Raw genomic sequence first — 17,653 nt, 5'->3', positions numbered from 1 at the left:
CCTCCGCTAGATCTCTAGCCTACTGGCTTACCCTGAGGTTTTGGACTTTCATCTAAAAAGTACTCTCTCCAGCCCAGTGTGGTGGTGCATACCTGTAATCCTAGCATTTGGAAGGTGGAGACTAGAGAATGGGAGTTCATGGACATCTTTGTATACACAGAAAGTTCATGTCCAACCTGGGCTGATGTATCCTGGGGGCGGCAGCATCTTCATCATCACCCAATGATACCACCAAAAGCCAAGAAAATCAACTAGAAAAGGTTGCTTCTCTCTCATCTCTGTGTACACACAGACACACACACAAGGATGGGTGTGAACATACACGAAATACTCCCCAAGTACTCATGCACTTTGGGTAACTTTTCTGATCTGATTCTTCACAGCTACTCCGCTGGGAAGGACTGTTACTCCCATTTCACAACTGAGGAAAGTAAATGCATAGGGGCCAAGTAATGTGCCCAAGGTCACACAGCTGGTGCCCAAGGTCACACAGCTGGTACCCAAGGTCACACAGCTGGTACAGGGTCTGATCCAAGACCACATTTCTCATTTCTTGGCTGCATGCTATTTTAGAAACATCAAATAAAAAAAAACCTATTCTCGGAAAAGACTAAAGTCAGACAAAATCTAGAGACTGGCAGAAAGAGGAGAGTGAAAAGAAGAATTAATTACAGGTATGGCAGAGATTTAAGGAATAGTAAAATATGAGCTGGGTGTGGTGGAAGAGCTTTCTAGATTCCAGTGTATGCTCTGAGACAGTAGAAGCACACCAGGCCAAGCAGCCAGGGACCCTCCTGGAGCTAGGCACAGGTCTATAAAGGAAGAGGGAAAGAGATACTCACTGCAGCTCCCCTTGGGAAAGAACTGGCAACAATTTCGATGTCTTTCTCTAGAAGACAAGGTAAGGAAACAGGCATAGGGTAAGATGTTCCACGGCTGACTGAAGCAACAAATGAGTTCCATGTTCAGTTCTTACATCTTTTCTAAGCCTTCTTTTGTTTGTGTACGTGTGGAGCTAAAGTGTACCACATACATGCACGTGCCCGAGGAGGCCAGAGAGCACACATCATCTCCTGAAGTTCCAGGTGCTGGTGAATTGCCTGATGTGGGTGCTGGGAACAAAACCCAGGTCCTCTGTGGGAGCAGCAAGTGCTCTTACCTGCTGAGCCGTCTCTTCAGTTAGTTACTCCTAAAAGAGTGGTGGCTCACTTCTGTAATCCCAGCATTAAGACATAGGAGGATCAGAAGTTCAAGGTCATCCGTGGCCACAAAACAACTTCCAGGACTGCCTAGCCTACAAGAGGCACTGTTTCAATATATATGTTGAAAATATGATAGTAAAATCTATAGCCTAATACCATTTATATAATATTATAGTCTTATAATACTGTCTATTTTTCTAAGATATAAACATGTCCAAGGACTTACACTGAGCAGAGGGGAAAGGAATGGGAGGAAATGAGGAAGGGAAGATGGGAGAGGACCTTTGGTTGACTGATGACAGTAGTGAACTGTGAACTACAAGGTATGTCAGTTCTTTTGCATGTGAGGTCAACCAACCAAACAACACATATGCTGAGTCCTCCTGTGGGGATGACACAGTATAGATAGGACGGCTACAGTGGCAGAGGAGCTGCACGGTCCCACAGAGAGCTCTCTTCATCTAGGCGGACACAGCCTTGATGACCTGAGTCTGATCCCCAGAAGCCATGTAAAGGTGGACAGAGAGTATTTCTGACCTCCACATCCCTGCCATAACTGACCACCTTCTCATGCCAGTGCCCTCTGAGGCCACAGTCCACTGCCCGCTCTCATTGCTAAACTCTCTCATGTCCAGATCAGGGTCACCTAGGACTTCCTGGCCAGTTCATGGCTGACTTCTGAATCCCACTCTTACTTTTTTTTTTTTTTGAAAAAGAAAACAGGAAAGTTAAGACTAGTGCTGAGCCCTACCTAAGAATGTGAGAGGCAGAGAGTTCCCAGGACTAGCTTGCAGGAGGCTGTACCTTAGATACCCTGGTGAGAATCAGCCATCTGTGTCACTACCAATTAAACAATGAAATATCTGTGGTAGGGAAAAAAAATCAATTGTGCACTGACTCTTGCAGTGTAGTTGTGGAGGGGTGATAATTACCCTGCACTTTGGTCTCAGAGGCCCTGCCTGACATTCATCCTCAGCATCAAGCCCAGGAAAACAAACTCCCTATCCCTCTTCTGCAGCACTGAACGCACCCATGATTTTCTATGCCGAGACTAACTTCAAGGCTCCTGCTGAAGATGGAGGCTTGGGACTTACAACATATATATGACCTTACAGACTCAGAATCCAAGGAAACAGATTGGGTCGGGGGAGAAAATCACCGTTCCTTCTGGCTGGCCCTGAATCCAGCATCCTTCACCTGGTTACCTACTGAGGCGCGACGCAGCGAAAGAGAGAGAGAGAGGTTAATTCGAGCTGGCGCTTGTTTAGAAGCTGTCAGGCGCACTGGCAAAGAGGCTCTGATGCTGTAGGACTCCTCATGGGGTGGTTCCATGGCTCATCATCTCCTCCTTTGATGGCCTGCCCAGGCAGCAGGGGCGGGGGAGTGGGAGGGAGGGTGTTAGGGAGCCCTAGAACGCCCTTCTAGCTGCCATTCAACTTTAATGACTCCTCTCGCTTTCCAGAGTCTTCCCTTAATTGCCATTAGAGAACAGAGAGGAGGAGGGCTCTGCCTTGCCCTGCAGCGCGCATATGTTTAGAAGACCCAGACTACAGAAGGCTCTGACAGATGTCCAGACCTACAGAGCTGATGGCTGCTGGGACATATCCTCTAGCCTACTCCATGGGCTCTTCCAAATCCAACACCCTTCCAGTCACGGACAAAGCCAGAGTCTGTCGGTTTTTCCTCACTGGTCAAATCCTATCTGTCCTCACCCCTCACGGGTCTCTGGGTCACTAACCTCTTGATGTTCCCATGAATTCTGTCACCCTAGTGCAGGAGCCCCTGTCTCTTGTTTAACTTCTGGAATAGCTTTGTGGGGAGAGCTGGGTTGTTTTTCTCTACCCACAGTCTCCATTGGCATCCTGGTTTTGTGTTCCTCCAGGTGGCCTAGTGTTCTGTAGCTTGTTAGCTTCATGTTGCCTGGGGGTATGCAGAAAAGCCTGGGCCTGAAGTCTGAATCCCCAGCCGTCCTGAGCTCACTGGATGACTTGACCATTAGAACTGGGCTAGGCTACTTGTCCCCCCTGCCCTCTGATTCCCTTCAGCCTAAAAGAAGGCTGATGAACCAGTTGGTCCCATGACCCTCAAAGAGGTCAAAACCCTTAAGAGACCTTGCCCAGGCAGGGCCCAGCAGTGGTGCAAATCTCACCTCTGACCTTTGTTTTGGATCATTCAGAATGACTTACAATAACCTTAACCCTGAGCTTCTCTGCTACACTAGTGAGCACTAGAGCACTCTGCGTGTCACTGGAGGGCATTTAACAGTATCCTCTGTCTCTAGTCAATGGTACCAGAAGCATTACCCTGGGGATGAAAACCAAGAATTTCTAACAAGTAAATGTTTCCTCGAGTATGTAAACTGTGCAGCTCGGATCCTTCTGTTGCAAAACCTTCCGTAACCGATTTTAAAACTCCAAGAATTTCCTGAGTCCCTCCCCTCAGAAATGTTCACCGCACTCTGCTTCCTGCCCATCTGTAGTCTAAGCAAACAACAGAGGCTCTGGGCACTCCAGTGTAAAGCCTGCCTGTCATCTCTGTCCCCTCCCAGGCTGTGGGCTTCTGATGGCAGGCACCTGCAGAGTCTTTTCAGCATCTCCGCCCTTGGCAAAGAGCTCAGGACAGGCCATTCTCCATATCTAGATGGAGATGTGTGTGTCTGTTACATCTGTTGTGTATGGCCACAGCTTTGCAGTGTCTTGCTGGAAGACAGAGTTGAAGTTCTTCCTCAAGGGCAGAGAGAATGGTGCTGCCACCTCAGCAACAGCTCACAAGCCTGGTGGCTCTGCTTTTACTCTGATTACCAAAGGTCCTCAAGGAGCAGCCAGTCCTGCCTGAGAACAACACCTAACCAAGCGGGGAGAGCTCCTTCACCGAGGACACCAGGCCAGAAGGCAGGGCCTTTCCCAGCACACACAAGAGCCTTTGTGCAACTACAAAAGGCAGCCTGACAGAGAGCAAGGTCAGGGAGAGCAGAGCATCTGCATGTCAGCCCCCACAAAGCCATTGACTGCACCCACACGCGGGGCGCCATTGTTCCTTGGCCCCTACGTTCAAAAATATTTCAAACTCTAGAATCTCTCAGAGTCAGGGAGAGACTCAGACAGCACCTAGCCCAGTTCTAATGGTCAAGTCATCCAGTGAGCTCAGGACGGCTGGGGATTCAGACTCCAGGCCCAGGCTTTTCTGCGTACCCCCAGGCAACATGAAGCTAACAAGCTACAGAACACTAGGCCACCTGAAGGAACACAAAACCAGGATGCCAATGGAGACTGTGGGTAGAGAAAGACAACCCAGCTCTCCCCACAAGCTTCCCCCGCTCATGTGAGATGGAACTAAAGGCTCTGTGCACAAGCGTGGCTGCAGGTCCCTGTAAGATCACAATCTTTACCTCTTCTCTGTGGAGGGAAAACCAAAGGGGAACCAGCCTGCTAATCGCAGATGTATGCTGCTGAGAGCCAGTTCCCCACTAACACCTTCTTGGAGCCTGGGATCCTACTTTCAGCTTCAAAGGGCTGTTGTGAGGTTTGGATAAGGTCATTGACTGTGAAATTCCAAGATCACCTGTGCAGTTAGGAGGAATCATTAAATTTACTTGCTATTAGGCTAACTCCCCACACCTTTAGCCATCTAGTTAAGAAGGGCAGAAGCTGGGCAAACAGGTCCAGCTGCTGCCTCCCAGAATAGCCACCAATCTGGTTATTCTACATGGAGTACGAGGTTAGTTTGCCTGGGTTCAGAGAACAGCCCCTCCTTCCCACTGCCAAGGGCCGTGCTGGCTGGGTCTGATCAAAACAGCCTGCATTCAGGTACCTCTGGCCTGGGAAATCCCGTTCTGTGCTATCCCCTAAGAGGTCAAGGTTTACTGGGCAATGTTCACAGTTAACAGATTTTAGTGTGTAAAGAATCAGGGGTAACCATGCTAAGGATGGGGGAAGAGGGAGGAGACAGTTCAGAATGTGGAATCCATGGCCCGAAGATTCTGATACATGGGTCCTGGGAAATGCACGGGATAAGCACTCCTCCCCTCTCCCCCCTTCCCGGGAGTGGGGGACTGGCCACCTTGAGTGAAGGCTGGTGTTTGGATGAGAACATATAACCTGAAGGCAGAAAGCCTTTGCGCTGTGCAGCTTTGGGCCATTTACTCACTGTTACAAGGGAAGGGGACATCTCCACAGGGCCCTTCTGGTATGTGTGTGGTACATCATAGGCATGTGTGCATGCCCAGAGCCTACAGAGCTCACCTCACAGTTTAGGAAACCCCAGCGTAATGAGATGATTTCCTGGAAGCAGAAAGCACTCTGGGTATGTGGCAAGCATGCACCTTTGTCATCAATGCTGCAACAGGCCCCATCTGGATGGTGAGTAGTTCTGACACTTTTAAGTTTCCAGTTTATGTAATCTAGGGCAGCCAGATAGAAAAGTGGGAAAGGGAACCAAGAGAGCTCCAGGGGGGAGGAAAGGAAGGAACTCAAGATGCCCGGACCACACATCAGGACACTCCCTGATCTAAACCACAACCTCTTTTGCTTCCTTCTACCCTGGCCTACATCTCCAAATTCCAAAGTACAGTAGGGAAGACAGACTTTGGAATTGGGAGCTCCACACTGGCTGTGAGACAGAGATAAGCTGCTTGATTTCTCTGACGTCCACCTGGAAAACATGGCTATTTCATGGTCCCTAGAAAAGAAATACAGTAACATATGGACAGAATGGCCCCAGAGGGGCTCCCCTACCCACCCTTCCCCCCCTTGATGGGGTCTGGCACATGTAGTTCTCAGTATCGACTAGCTGGATACCAGCTTACCCTGTCCTGGTTAGTCTCCCTACCTGCATATGGACCCCATAACACAACCTTAAGTTTGTCCTGTCTCTACCCAAATACTCCACGGCTCCCAACTGCCTACAGAAGCAAACCACAGCCCCTCAGACTGGTTCTACACTCCCTGGACCCAAAGCTTGTTCTACTCCCTGCCTCGCCCACCCCTTACAATGAGGTCACACAGAGATGATTCTGCTGCCCCAACACTTGAGCAGGCTGGGGACCTCACACCTCAACTCACGATGTCAGCACCCTGTCCATGTGCTCTAGCTCCACCCAGGTCCCCCTTTCACCTGACAGAGCTGTTCCAGCGTCGCCGTGCAGTATGCAGCCTCCCCAGCCTGCATGTCTACTCAGGCCTGTGCCTGTCAGGCCTATGCTGGTGCCTCCGTGCGCACACAGCAAAGGTGCTAAGCAGGATCCTCCATACCGGGGATTCCCTCCAGAGCGGACGATGTGGTTTGGGCCTGAATTCTGCCCACCAGGAAGGCAGAACCAAAGCCAGGATTTCAACAAGTTCCTGTTCCCTGAGTGGCCACCCCCACCCCACCGGGGGGACATCTGAGCTTTGTCAGCCACAGCTTCCCAGCTGTCTGGAGCCACGTTACATTGTTTGGGGCTCACTAATTAGACATCATTAAATAGGAGGCTCCAGGCAGGCCACTTCTTCTCCAGACTCCTCAGCCTCAGTTCAGGGCCCTGCAGGGCACGGCTCACTGCTGCATGCTCGAGCTCACCTCTTACTGAGCTCACCCTGAGACATCTGTACTGACACAGGGCTGAATGAGGGGGACACACAAGGGAGACCTGACCCTCGCCAGGCTCTCCAGAGCAAGAGGACTTACATACTCACATGAGCAAGACCAATTCATTCAACCACCAAGAAGCATACGTGACCTGCTGGGGAGTAAGCACGGCAATTCTTTTCAAGATCCTAGGCCAGCTTTTCTCTGCCCCAAGGCATGCTTCTGGGATGACATCCCCTGCACTAACTTGGTGTTAATTAGTGAAAATTATCTAATGCAAGCTCATTTTAACATTAGCTTAAAGCCAAACATAATTAGGAAGATAAATCAGCTACTAAAAAAAAAAAAAAAAAAAAATCCAATGAAGATACACAAACGAGTTTTTGAATCACCCACTAATTTGGGTTATGCCCTTGCACCCTAAGCCCTATGCTGGACACTTGCAGGGCAAGGCTAGGTGTTTTCCTGATGGGCCTGCTGGAGTGGATCAACAGGTTGGCAGCTTGCCTGGAAGGTTCTGAGAAGCAACAGGAGTGGTTTGGGGCCACTGTGGGGTGATCCGGCCTTAGGAGGGCTTCCCCTGAGAGGTAGAGTGTGTGTGTGCAGGGAGTTGCCTGTCTGGAGAAAGGGGGGTAGGTTCAGGGAGGGGCTGGCCAGTGAAGGCAGTCAAGCCATACTTTTGGGGGAGGGGAACTGGGAACTCACAGCACCCAGGCCTTCAGCCTTTCACACAGCTCACCCACTGCCTGCCCTGCCCAAACAGCTGACTTAGCCACGATTCTGTAGGAAGCCTGGGCTGGCTGAGAGCTCAGCATACCCATGCACGTTGCGTTAGTTCTCAGGTCCATCTCGGCTACCAACCAGCAGTGTGCCTTCATCCTCTCTGACCCTCGGTTCCCTCATCTGGGAAATGGTAGGTTGCTGGACTCCTATTACATAGTCTAAAAAGGCTGTTGGGGATGAAGATGCAGTTTGGGGAGTAAAAGGCTTCCACAGCACACACATGGCCCTGGCTTGCATCTTCGGCATTACGAAAACCAAACATCTAGTTTACGTACCCAGTAAATAACGGCTATCAACACCGTATATCTCACTCCTCACTATACTGAAATGTATTTCCTTTTTGCTTCACCCATTAGATCTAGGCAAGATTCACATTTTATTCATCTGTCAATTTCTGGTAGTTGGTGCATAATACGTTCTCAGTATGACACACTGAGCGACGGTGCAAACGGGGGGATCAGGGGGAAAGATACTCTAGGCAGTTTGAAAACTCCTTGGGAGAAGAAGTTAAGGTCTTTCACAGTCTGCCCTCTAGGAGCCACAGAAAGGAAGAGTCTTGGTCTGTACCTTCAGCCCACCATCTTCTGACTCATCACTGAAGAGAGAGAGAACGCTTATCCAGAGCCTCCCACGTGCCCAGCACAAAGATGACCTGCCTACAAACTGTATCCATGAGATTACAGATCATCAGGAAGCTGGGCCAGAGACACAAATCATTAGAAAGCCATCGGCTCTCTTCCAGGGCTAAGATTCTGGGATCATTAGCAAGCACCGACTCTGTGGAGTTCGGAGAAGAAAAGGGAAAGCTGGAGAAGACAGGAGCTCTGGCTTAGGCTGGCTGCTCAGAGAACCCGAGGCTGCGGTGGGGGACAGGGGTACCTAGGGTGTGCCAGCCAGTGCCAGGGGCCAGAGTAGGCAGTCAGCCCTGCAAGACCTCTGTTCTCTGCCCTGCTTCCTCCCAGCTCAGATTGGCAGCTGGCCCCAGAACAGGCTCTGCTTTGTACACTCTATGAGGGAGGCAGGCTGGCTAGCAGCCAGACTAAGGGAGGCAGCATTCTGAGGGCTGAGAACATGGACAGGGAGAGATGTTAGTACAGGAATCCCAAAAAGGGTCCTTGCCTGTTAGGGAAAACACAAGTCCAGGGCTATGGTTCCAAAGAGGACAATAGAAGGAATCTACCCACACACCCTAGGCCTGTGTTACTTGCCCCAACGCTGCCTTCTTCTGCCCGACGCAGCCCAGATCACAGAGCTAACAGTCACAGACTTGTCTGTCTCCAAAGACAGTTCACAAACCTCCAGGGTCAGACTGGCAAAGTATACTGATGACAAATACATCCTGAATGTCTCTGGAAGTTTCAGAGGGAAAAGGTGTTTCCAAAGAACAATTCCCAAGAATAACGTACACTTGCCCAAGGACACAGCCTTGACTCCAATCTGGGTGGAACTTTGGTCAGCCTTTTCTAAGTCTTAGAACCTCATGCTTCCCATGAGCCTCAGGATTAGCTAAAGGAAACAGGCCCTCTCCTTTCTCAGCAGTTTTAACCTTGCCTCACAGCAATCCTTTTGTCTGTCAGTATTACTCACTCTTTTCAAAGCACAGTCCTTGTGATTCTTTGCACAATCTTGTAAACAACGCAGCAAAAATCATCCTCAAGTTACAGATGCAGAAAGAGAGGCCCAGCTAGGTCAAATAATTTGCCCAGGCACAACCAGTAAGCAAGGAAAAGAGACATCCAGAGTGAGCAAAGAATGAGGACTTTCCAATCCTGGCTTCCAGCTTTGCATGCCTTTCTCTGGTAATGGCGTGAATCATCTGAGGTCTCTGCCCCACAGATGGTGCTTTATAACCGAGAATCACGGAGATCATGAAGATGCTTACCGAGGCCCCACTTCCTAAGTTCTATTCCTGACTAGTGGAAGGGTACACAGCTCTGTCAGAATTTCAGAAACCCATATTATAAGATGTCTAAGGGGTCACCCCTTCCCCTCCAAAGTGAAAAGGACCCAAAGCTGCAATCAGCTCAGCAGCCTAGCTCACTGCTGTCTGGTGTCTCCTCTCCCTGGCAGCTGTATGTCTCTGCAGTCAAAGGGTCTGGGGACTGTTTCTAGACTCTGGCTGAGCCCATGCAAGTAGTCAGAACTTTCCAGCGACCATCCTCAAGCGCACCTTCCTTTCCCAGTTTAGGAGCTGGGGGGGTGGAGGGGGGAGTGGTGTTTCCATGCTTTTCTGTCTTAATCGTCTCTACTCAAAGCAGAGCCCAAAGGGATCCCAGCCTAAGGTTTGGATGCCATAGGCAAACAGCCAACTTCCCCTTCCTCCACCAAGGCAAGGCCAACAGATGGACTGAAAGGGGACTGAGTAGCTTTCTATAAGGAAAAGGAAACACAGCTGCCCAGAACCTGAGGCTGGAGTCTCCCAGCTCTAGCTGCAGCTCCCTTCTCCTGCTCAGGGAAAGAAGCAGCGATCTATCAGGACGATTAGCTTCCACAGGCAACCCCTCCTTTTCTAAAATATCTATAAACCTAATCCTGTCCCGTCTGTTTTACTGGACAACGGACTCAAGCGGGAAAGGAAGATTTGCTCAAAGGAGTCCAGCTCAGTTGAGGATGACTGGATCCAGATAGAGGATAAGACCCTTCAATTCCCAAAGCCTGGCTTCTGGCACTGTCATGGGAGCTGGGTCTCCATTACTCAGAGATCCCAGCTCCCATAAACAATGACTGAGCAGAAAGACAAACTCAGAACTCCACAGCCAAAGTGCCTGGAGATCAGTGGAAGCCCAGACAAGCCTGGGCAAGAACCAGAGGGCTGTGGAGCTCAAGCTGGAACTGCAGTGAGGCCACTAGCCACCAGTCATCATGGGACAAGGACCCCGGAATTGCCCGTATGTGGTATGCACGTATACCAGCACACACGTGTGTGTGTGTGTGTGTGTGTGTGTGTGTGTGTGTGTATACATGTATGAGGAGGTTCATGTTGGAAAGCATCCTTGACAGCTCTTCTACTTATCCTTTGAGGCAAGGTCTCTCAATTGAACTCAGAGCTTGTCAAATGCTAGTCTTGCTAACTAGCTTGTCCTGGGGAGGATCATCTGTCTCTACCTTCTTTGGTTGAAATTACACGAAGGCCACCATAACCACCCAGTATTTGCATGGGTTCTGGGGATCTGAACTCTGGTCCTCATACTTGCCTGGAAAGTGCTTTAACCACAGTTACCTCCTGAAACCAGCAAACTCCCCCCCACCAGGCTCCCTGAGGAAGTGACATCTACTTCTCTGTATGCCAATGGCTACCACAGTTCCTAGTGCAGAGAAGGCACTCAACTCGATACTATCTGCTGAATGTGGCTGGAGACTGATGATCACGGGAAAAGACCGCCACCTGAAAATCCAGGTCTCTTGGTGACTCTCAGACCTTGCCATATTGCTTGGATGCTGCATCCCAGCTGTTCATCCTTGCCTCCTCCCACCTGCCCAGATGTCTGGCTTTGGAGCCTCTCTCCAAATCTCCTTGGCTTTAGTCTAAAAATGTTACTTCATTCTTTTGGACCTTAGGGAGCCTCTGTGACATGAGGACAATGGCCTGCCTTAACAGTGCCAAGTTCATGGAGAAGTGGAAAGAGTAGCTGGTGCATTTAAAATGTGAGGCCAGGGAATACAGGAGTCAGGAGTCAAACAGATGCCACTGTTCTTGAAGACAGCCACAGGCTTGGTGCCATCTCACCCTTCCTGCTAGATCAGACAGCTTCAGAGAGCCTTTCCTAACCTGGCCTAGGGGTGGGACTAGTGTCTCTCCGGCCACACCTCTCAATTATTTGTCATACAGAATTATAAGGATGGATTAGCAGACTATTAGTCTACTTAAAAGTAGGGGCATGTCTCACATTTCTCTTTTCCACTAATGGAGGCTTAGCACGCAGGAGAACTCCACGATCAAAGGGATGCCAGACCGTCTGAGTGGCCAGCCCAGTGGATTGAGGCTGCTTGTTGCTCTCTCTCTGGCTTCCTGGCTTTCTGAGGACATACTTCCTATAACATGCTCCCTGGCAGTTCCGAATGTCCAAGCTGCCCAAGCAGCAGCTCCTTAGCATGGCACAGGCCAAGGTTTCTACAAGGTGTGGAGTTTAAGAATGCAAAGGAAATTGTTAATGACACTAAAATAAGCAGATCTCTCAAGGTGGAAAAGCAACAACAGAAAACTCCACCCTACAAGCAAACACAGCTGGATCTCTGAACGCTGGGTATCAGTGCAGCTTGGGGAAGCTTTTCCGCCATTTGCAGAAGCCCAGAAAGTGGCTTCTTAAAACTTTACTCCCTAAGTGGGGTGCAGTGGCGCATGCCTATAATCCCAGAGGCAGGCAGAGGCGGCCTGGTCTACAAAGCGAGTCTGGGACAACCAAGGCTACACAGAGAAACCCTGTCTGGGGACAAACAAACAAAAAAAATCCTTGACTCCTCAGAGACTTTTCTCCCACACACTGGGACCTCCTCCACCTCTACACTGACCATGTCCTAACTGGTTTCTACATCTGTGCCTTCCTCCCCAAGCCAAAATATCGTGTTTTCTTCTCTTTCTTTAATTTCAATTTTTTTTTTTTTGGGGGGGGGAGGTGTGTGTTCTGTGCAGCCCTGGCTGTCCTGGAACTCACTCTGTAGATCAGGCTGGCCTCAAACTCAGAGATCCACCTGCCTCTGCCTTCTCAGTGCTGGAATTAATTAAAGACAAACTTGTGTTTTCAAGGTGCCCCAAGATTAGGCTCCTTTTTCTGTTTCCCTTTCTCTTGCGAGGAATGGAAGAGTTCCTCGTGTGGCCAAGTCACAGCAACAACTCCCTCTTTCCTATTTGTCTTTTGGGAACAAAAATAACAGCTTCTCATAAAATGATTCTGAGGGTTAAATGAAATAAAACCCAGAATTCCCAGCACCCAGGTAGACTGGCTTCCCTCCAGGGCCATGGGATCTCAGCACACAAACCATTGCTCAGTCTAACCCTGCCTCAAGGCAGCAGTCACTCCCTGAAAAATGAGGGAATCTCCCTCCCTCAGGGTAAACAGGGAGGAGGATCTGAATTGACTGCCAAGAAAATATGCTTGCCAGTTGGATGAGCAGTGGTCAGGCTGCTCGTGTCTGGGGTACAGGGTAGAGATCTGGGTCTTTCTATAACCACACAAGTAACCTTTTGGCAAACTTGTTTCCTGCTCTGTGCCTCAGTTTCCTTACCTGTAACAGAGGGTGCCATACACACCCACACCAAGACTCACAAAGTACTCAGCTCTCTCCAATCAAACTTCTTTGCATTTTGAAGGAAAAGAAATCTCTCACTTCCAGCCCAGTGGTGCCTAACTGAGAGGCTGCCCATGCTAGTTCTCACTCTCCCCCTCCAAACCTGTAACCCACCTTCCACAGGGAGCCTTCCCAGGTTCAGCCTCAAAACTCCCTCTTCCTTCTAGCAGAGCCTCGGCATTTAAGCAAACTCTTTGAAGACAAAGTCCACAGCTTGGATCTTTATGGCTAGTGCCTGGCACACAGTGCGCATTCCGGAAATACGTATGAGGTCAATCTGCACACACGGTACTAGTTAAAGAGAGCAAAAGAGTCTGTTGAATATCCATTTAAAGAGTTATGAAAATCCCACACTACAGGACAGACCTGTCACAGAAGTTACAGTGGAACTTCATGTCTGCCTTTTTGTTTTAAAAAAAAAAGACGTATTTATTTATTATTTATACAGTATTCTACCTGCATGTATCCCTGCAAGCCAGAAGAGGGCACCAGAGCTCATTATAGATGGTTGTGAGCCTCCATGTGGTTGCTGGGAATAGAACTCAGTATCTTTGGAAGAGCATCCAGTGCCCTTAACCTCCGAGCCATCTCTCCAGTCCCGAGTGTCTGCCTTCTTCTAACCCATGATGGGTACCACAGCTCATTGACTGTCCTAGATCCATCCCAAGTCCTTGCAGAATCCCATCGCACCATGACAAAGGACAGCAGGCTAGGGTAGTACAGTGGTTCAGAGCAAGGACTTCCACTGTTTGGATCTTGGCTCAGCAGTTTACTAAGTTAGGCAAGTAACTCGACTGTCTCGCATCTTGATTTCTTTTTCTCCAAAGATAAAGAAAACATCTGTCTCACCCAGGGGCTGTGAAAAACAGGGGCCCAGAGTGTAAGGTGGCTTAGGTGGTAAAGGTGTTTGCTATCAAGCCTGACAACCAAAGCACCAGTCTTGCTCTGTGCCTCAGTTTCCTTACTGGAAAAGAGGGCACTCTACACACGCCTGGTGGGGCGTTCAGCTTCCAACAATCAAACCGTTTTGCATTTTAAGCAAAAGAAATCTCTCCCTTCCTGCTCAGTAGTCTCTAACTAAGAGACTGCCCATCCCAGGGTTTTTCCTCTCGGTCATTCCAAACCTACAACTCACCTCCCACAGAGAGGAAGGAGAGACGGATTCCTGCAAGTTATCCCCTGTCCTACACACACAAATAATAAATGTGAATTTTTTAAAGCAAACGAGAAAGTCATTAACACAGTGGGTGACTGGACACAAGCATTAAATAAATCAACATTTAGTCAACACTACAGAATATTACATCATGAGTCCTGACCCTTGACCCCGCTACAGTCCACTGCCCAGCACTGCAACCCACTTCCTTTTTCTCTTTATTTGCGTCCAGCCCTGCCTTTTTCTTTAGCAGAGTGCAGTACACCAGGAAAGCTTGGTCAGAGCAGGAACAATTATTTAGGGGGGAGGTGGAAGAAAGGCCAGTGAAAACTTCTCTGGCAAACCATCAAGCCCACAACCTAGGTCACACCTCCCCAGGAGGCCCTTCCCAGCATCCTTTCTCCTGTTTGGCCTCCAGGATAAAGACAGTTGTAATTACACTCACAAAGCTGAGTGAGAGCAGTGGACCCAAGCCTCTGGTTGCATACTCCGATCTGGGCAGCCAAGGCTGCTGCCTTTGCTTAATAAATCCCAGGAAAGGGTTGACTAAATGGTGTGCTTGCCACCAAGCCTGACTACCTAAATTCAACTTCTAGAACCCACATGGTGGCAGGTGAGAACCAACTCCCCAAAGATGTCCTCTGACATCCAGAGGTGCCAGGATGCCCCAAACACAAGAAATACATGTGCTAAGAGTACATCACCTCTCAGTGTTCAGAAGGTGAAATAATGGCCGTCCCGTTAAGTCTGATTTTAAGTCAACAAAAAAAATCACTTTGGGCATCAGTGGGCCCCATGCAGTATTTGGGATAAAGTGATATTGAAGAGCTATTTGAAATTCGGATTTGAGGCAATGGCCCACATTTTATCTGGAAACTCCTCGGGTACCCAAGGGCACGGAGGAAAAGATTAGTCCTTCACCTACCCCACAGCCAGCTGTCCAACTGGTATTCTAACCAGGCTCCTTGGAAACATCTTTCAACACCCAGGCAGAGCAGATGGGCTAAGAAGGAGCCTCTTCCTGAGCGGCTGAGTCCAGCGCCTTGGGGGAGCACCCAGCATTGGGCCACGCCACAGCTAAAGCTCAAAATAGCTCTCCTCATTCATCTGAGCCGGCTCGGGCTCTACTACCAAGCCCAGGTGAGAATGGGAAAGCCGGGTTGTTTTGGGGAGAGAGGCTCCCAAGTAAAGCTCACCTGATGTGGAGGGTCAGGGAGGGCATCACCAACCACCCACTTCATGAGGTTGTGAAGATCAAACAGGGAAAAGGCCAAGTAAATAAATCCCTGGGCATGAGTCAAGATCAAGCCCTTCGGTTGGACAGTTTTTAGCCCAGGGCCTCACAACCTTCACACTGGCCAAGGGAGATGGGCAGAGGTGTAGGGAACACAAGGCCAGCACCTCTGGGATGCTGCCTTAAGACACGGGCGTTGTGATTCGCCACAAACGTTTACATCCAGCTTCCAAAGGGCCCCAACCACAGTTCCACGAGGTGAGGGCGGACTGGGACCATTTCCCGGAGGATGGTGAGTGGCTCGGAAGTGAGATCAGGTTGGGGGTGGGGGTGGGGGTGGGGGTCCCACCGGTGCAGGACTGGGGCCGAGGCCTACCTTCTGGGCCTGCTGGATCATCTGTCTGACCACCTGCTTCAGGTGCGGCGCCTTCTCTTCTTTGGGCGGGTGGGTGAAGAGCGTGACACGGCTCACGCCGCGGTAGAAGCTGGAGTCCGTCCACCCCAGGTCCAGCGGGGGCACTTCGGTGTCCGAGCGGTCTGGCCAGTAGGCGAGGGAGTCGCTGGGCTCGACCAGGGCCTTGGCCTTGGCCTTGGCACGGGTGTTGGAGACGGCCTCCTCGTAGGGAGTCCAGGCGGCGCAGAGGGCCTGGCGCTCTCGGCTGGAGAGGAAGTCCCGCAGCCGCTCCTTCTTGACCCGTTCGCCGTAGGCCTGCTCGCCTCCACCCAGCAGCGCCTCCAGCGCGGCCCGCCGCCCCTCGCAGTAGTAGAAGGCGGCCTGCGCCTGGGTTACCCTCTCGTTCACGTGCGCCTCGTCCAGGCAGCTCAGCTGGGACTCGGCCATGGCGCCCCCAGCCCCGTCCCGGGACCCGGGCTCGGACCCTACCGTCCCCACCGCTGCACCTAGAGCGGCCGAGGGGCGGGGCGCCTCACCTGGCCGCGAGGTCCGCCCCGTCCCGCCCAGCGATCGCCAGCCGGCCAATCGGCGCGGGCCCCGGTGCGGGCGCGGCCGTCGGGCGGAGAGGGACCGCCGCCTCCGGGGCTCGCGGGGACCCGGGAGGCTCCCCTAGCCCGGCTGGGGCCCGCGCCCCCGAGTGGCCGTGAACTTGGGGCCGGGCTGAAGTCGAAGCCACGTGCGGCCTCTGAGCCACGCCCGCCTCCCAGCTGCGACCCTTCTGGGCAAGAAAGGTCGGGGATTTGACCCTTCAGGCATCCAGCACCCGGCGGGTCCAACCTCATCTTCCCGCGGGCAGAGCCCAGAGCACGTGTTCTGGTCCGGACGCCTGCGGGGTTTAACAATCCGGCCCCTTCGGCCCTCAGGATCCGAGTGTGTATATGCTGTTGGACTAGAACCGTGCCGACTGTGTCGAGGGCAGTTGGTGTGGGAAAGCGAAGATGCTAATGAAATCCCTCGTTCTTCCGCCCACGCGCCCCAGTTCTGAGCTCAGAGGCCTCCAGGGGCTGTCAGTTCAACACCGTCACTACAAAATGTTTTCCCCTAAAAGAACCACCCAAACAGAAAAGATGTAAGCAGGCGGCAGTGAATTTGCCCCTCATTTTAATTTGAAGTGTTGTGTGCCTGTGTTTGGGCCTGATAGGCTGCCAGAGGCCTGATTACTATATTAGCGATTCAAAATATATGTTTGAGCTCAAGGAAGGAAGCTGAGCACAGACACGCACACACCACCACCAGAGGATCTGCTGTTTCCCATTGGATTAAATACAATCTTCTTAGTCATTAACATATTATTTTGTTCGTGTGCTGCTGTACAATTTTGATTCTCCACATTCAAAATATTTTCAGATCATAGCAACCAAAGGTTCGCATTTCTCTCGTTTTGTAGCACAGCGACTTGGAGCTGGAAGGAGCTTTAGAAATAAGTCCAACCCCCTCATTTCCCAAACGAGGAAATTGAGGCCTAGAAATAAATGCTTTTCTGAAGCTCCGGAGAAAAGAGAGGCTCAGCCGGGGAACCACTAGGCTCTCTGCGGTGTAGGAGGTCCTTCCCCTACATGTGGCCTCTTGTGAAGAAACACAGGTTATTGGGAGACCTTTGTCTTACCCTGGGGTGTGCGACCATTTCTAAGACTCTCTCTCCTCGCCTCCTTCCCTCCTTCCTTCCTGTATCTGCCTCTTTTTCTCTCCCTTTCTCCATCTCTCCCTCCCTTCTTCCTTCTCCCTCTCCCTCCTCTGTGTTTGGGATAAAACTGAGGACTTTGGCAGACTAGGCAAGCTCCTACATTGATCCACAGCCCCATCGACGGTCTGGAGTGATTAGATTGTCTGCAGGGATTGGAGAGGTGGTTAAGAGCACTGGCTACATGCCCAGGGGACCTGGGTTTAATTTCCAGCACCTACATGGTGGCTGGCACCAGTCCCAGGATATCTGACATCCTCTTCTGTCCTCTGCAGGCCCCTGGCATGCATGT

The 17,653-nt window shown here is 50.8% G+C and overlaps 1 protein-coding gene across 1 annotated transcript in view; it reads right to left on the bottom strand.

The window, feature by feature from the left end:
- The window catches only part of Fam83f (family with sequence similarity 83 member F), a 29,707-nt gene extending 12,855 nt beyond the window's left edge, over positions 1–16,852 (bottom strand). Inside the window, exon 1 of the mRNA XM_055603081.1 lies at positions 15,603–16,852. Coding sequence (XP_055459056.1) covers positions 15,603–16,067 — 465 coding nt within the window. The 5' untranslated portion in view covers positions 16,068–16,852. The remainder of the gene's footprint in view (positions 1–15,602) is intronic.
- Positions 16,853–17,653: the final 801 nt, after the last annotated feature.

The sequence above is a fragment of the Psammomys obesus genome, unplaced genomic scaffold (assembly GCF_907164565.1).
Source record: "Psammomys obesus unplaced genomic scaffold, mPsaObe1.curated_primary_1811, whole genome shotgun sequence".
Taxonomy (NCBI): domain Eukaryota; kingdom Metazoa; phylum Chordata; class Mammalia; order Rodentia; family Muridae; genus Psammomys; species Psammomys obesus.
Note: the sequence above shows the minus strand (reverse complement) of the source record. Positions and strands in the feature narration are given on the sequence as shown.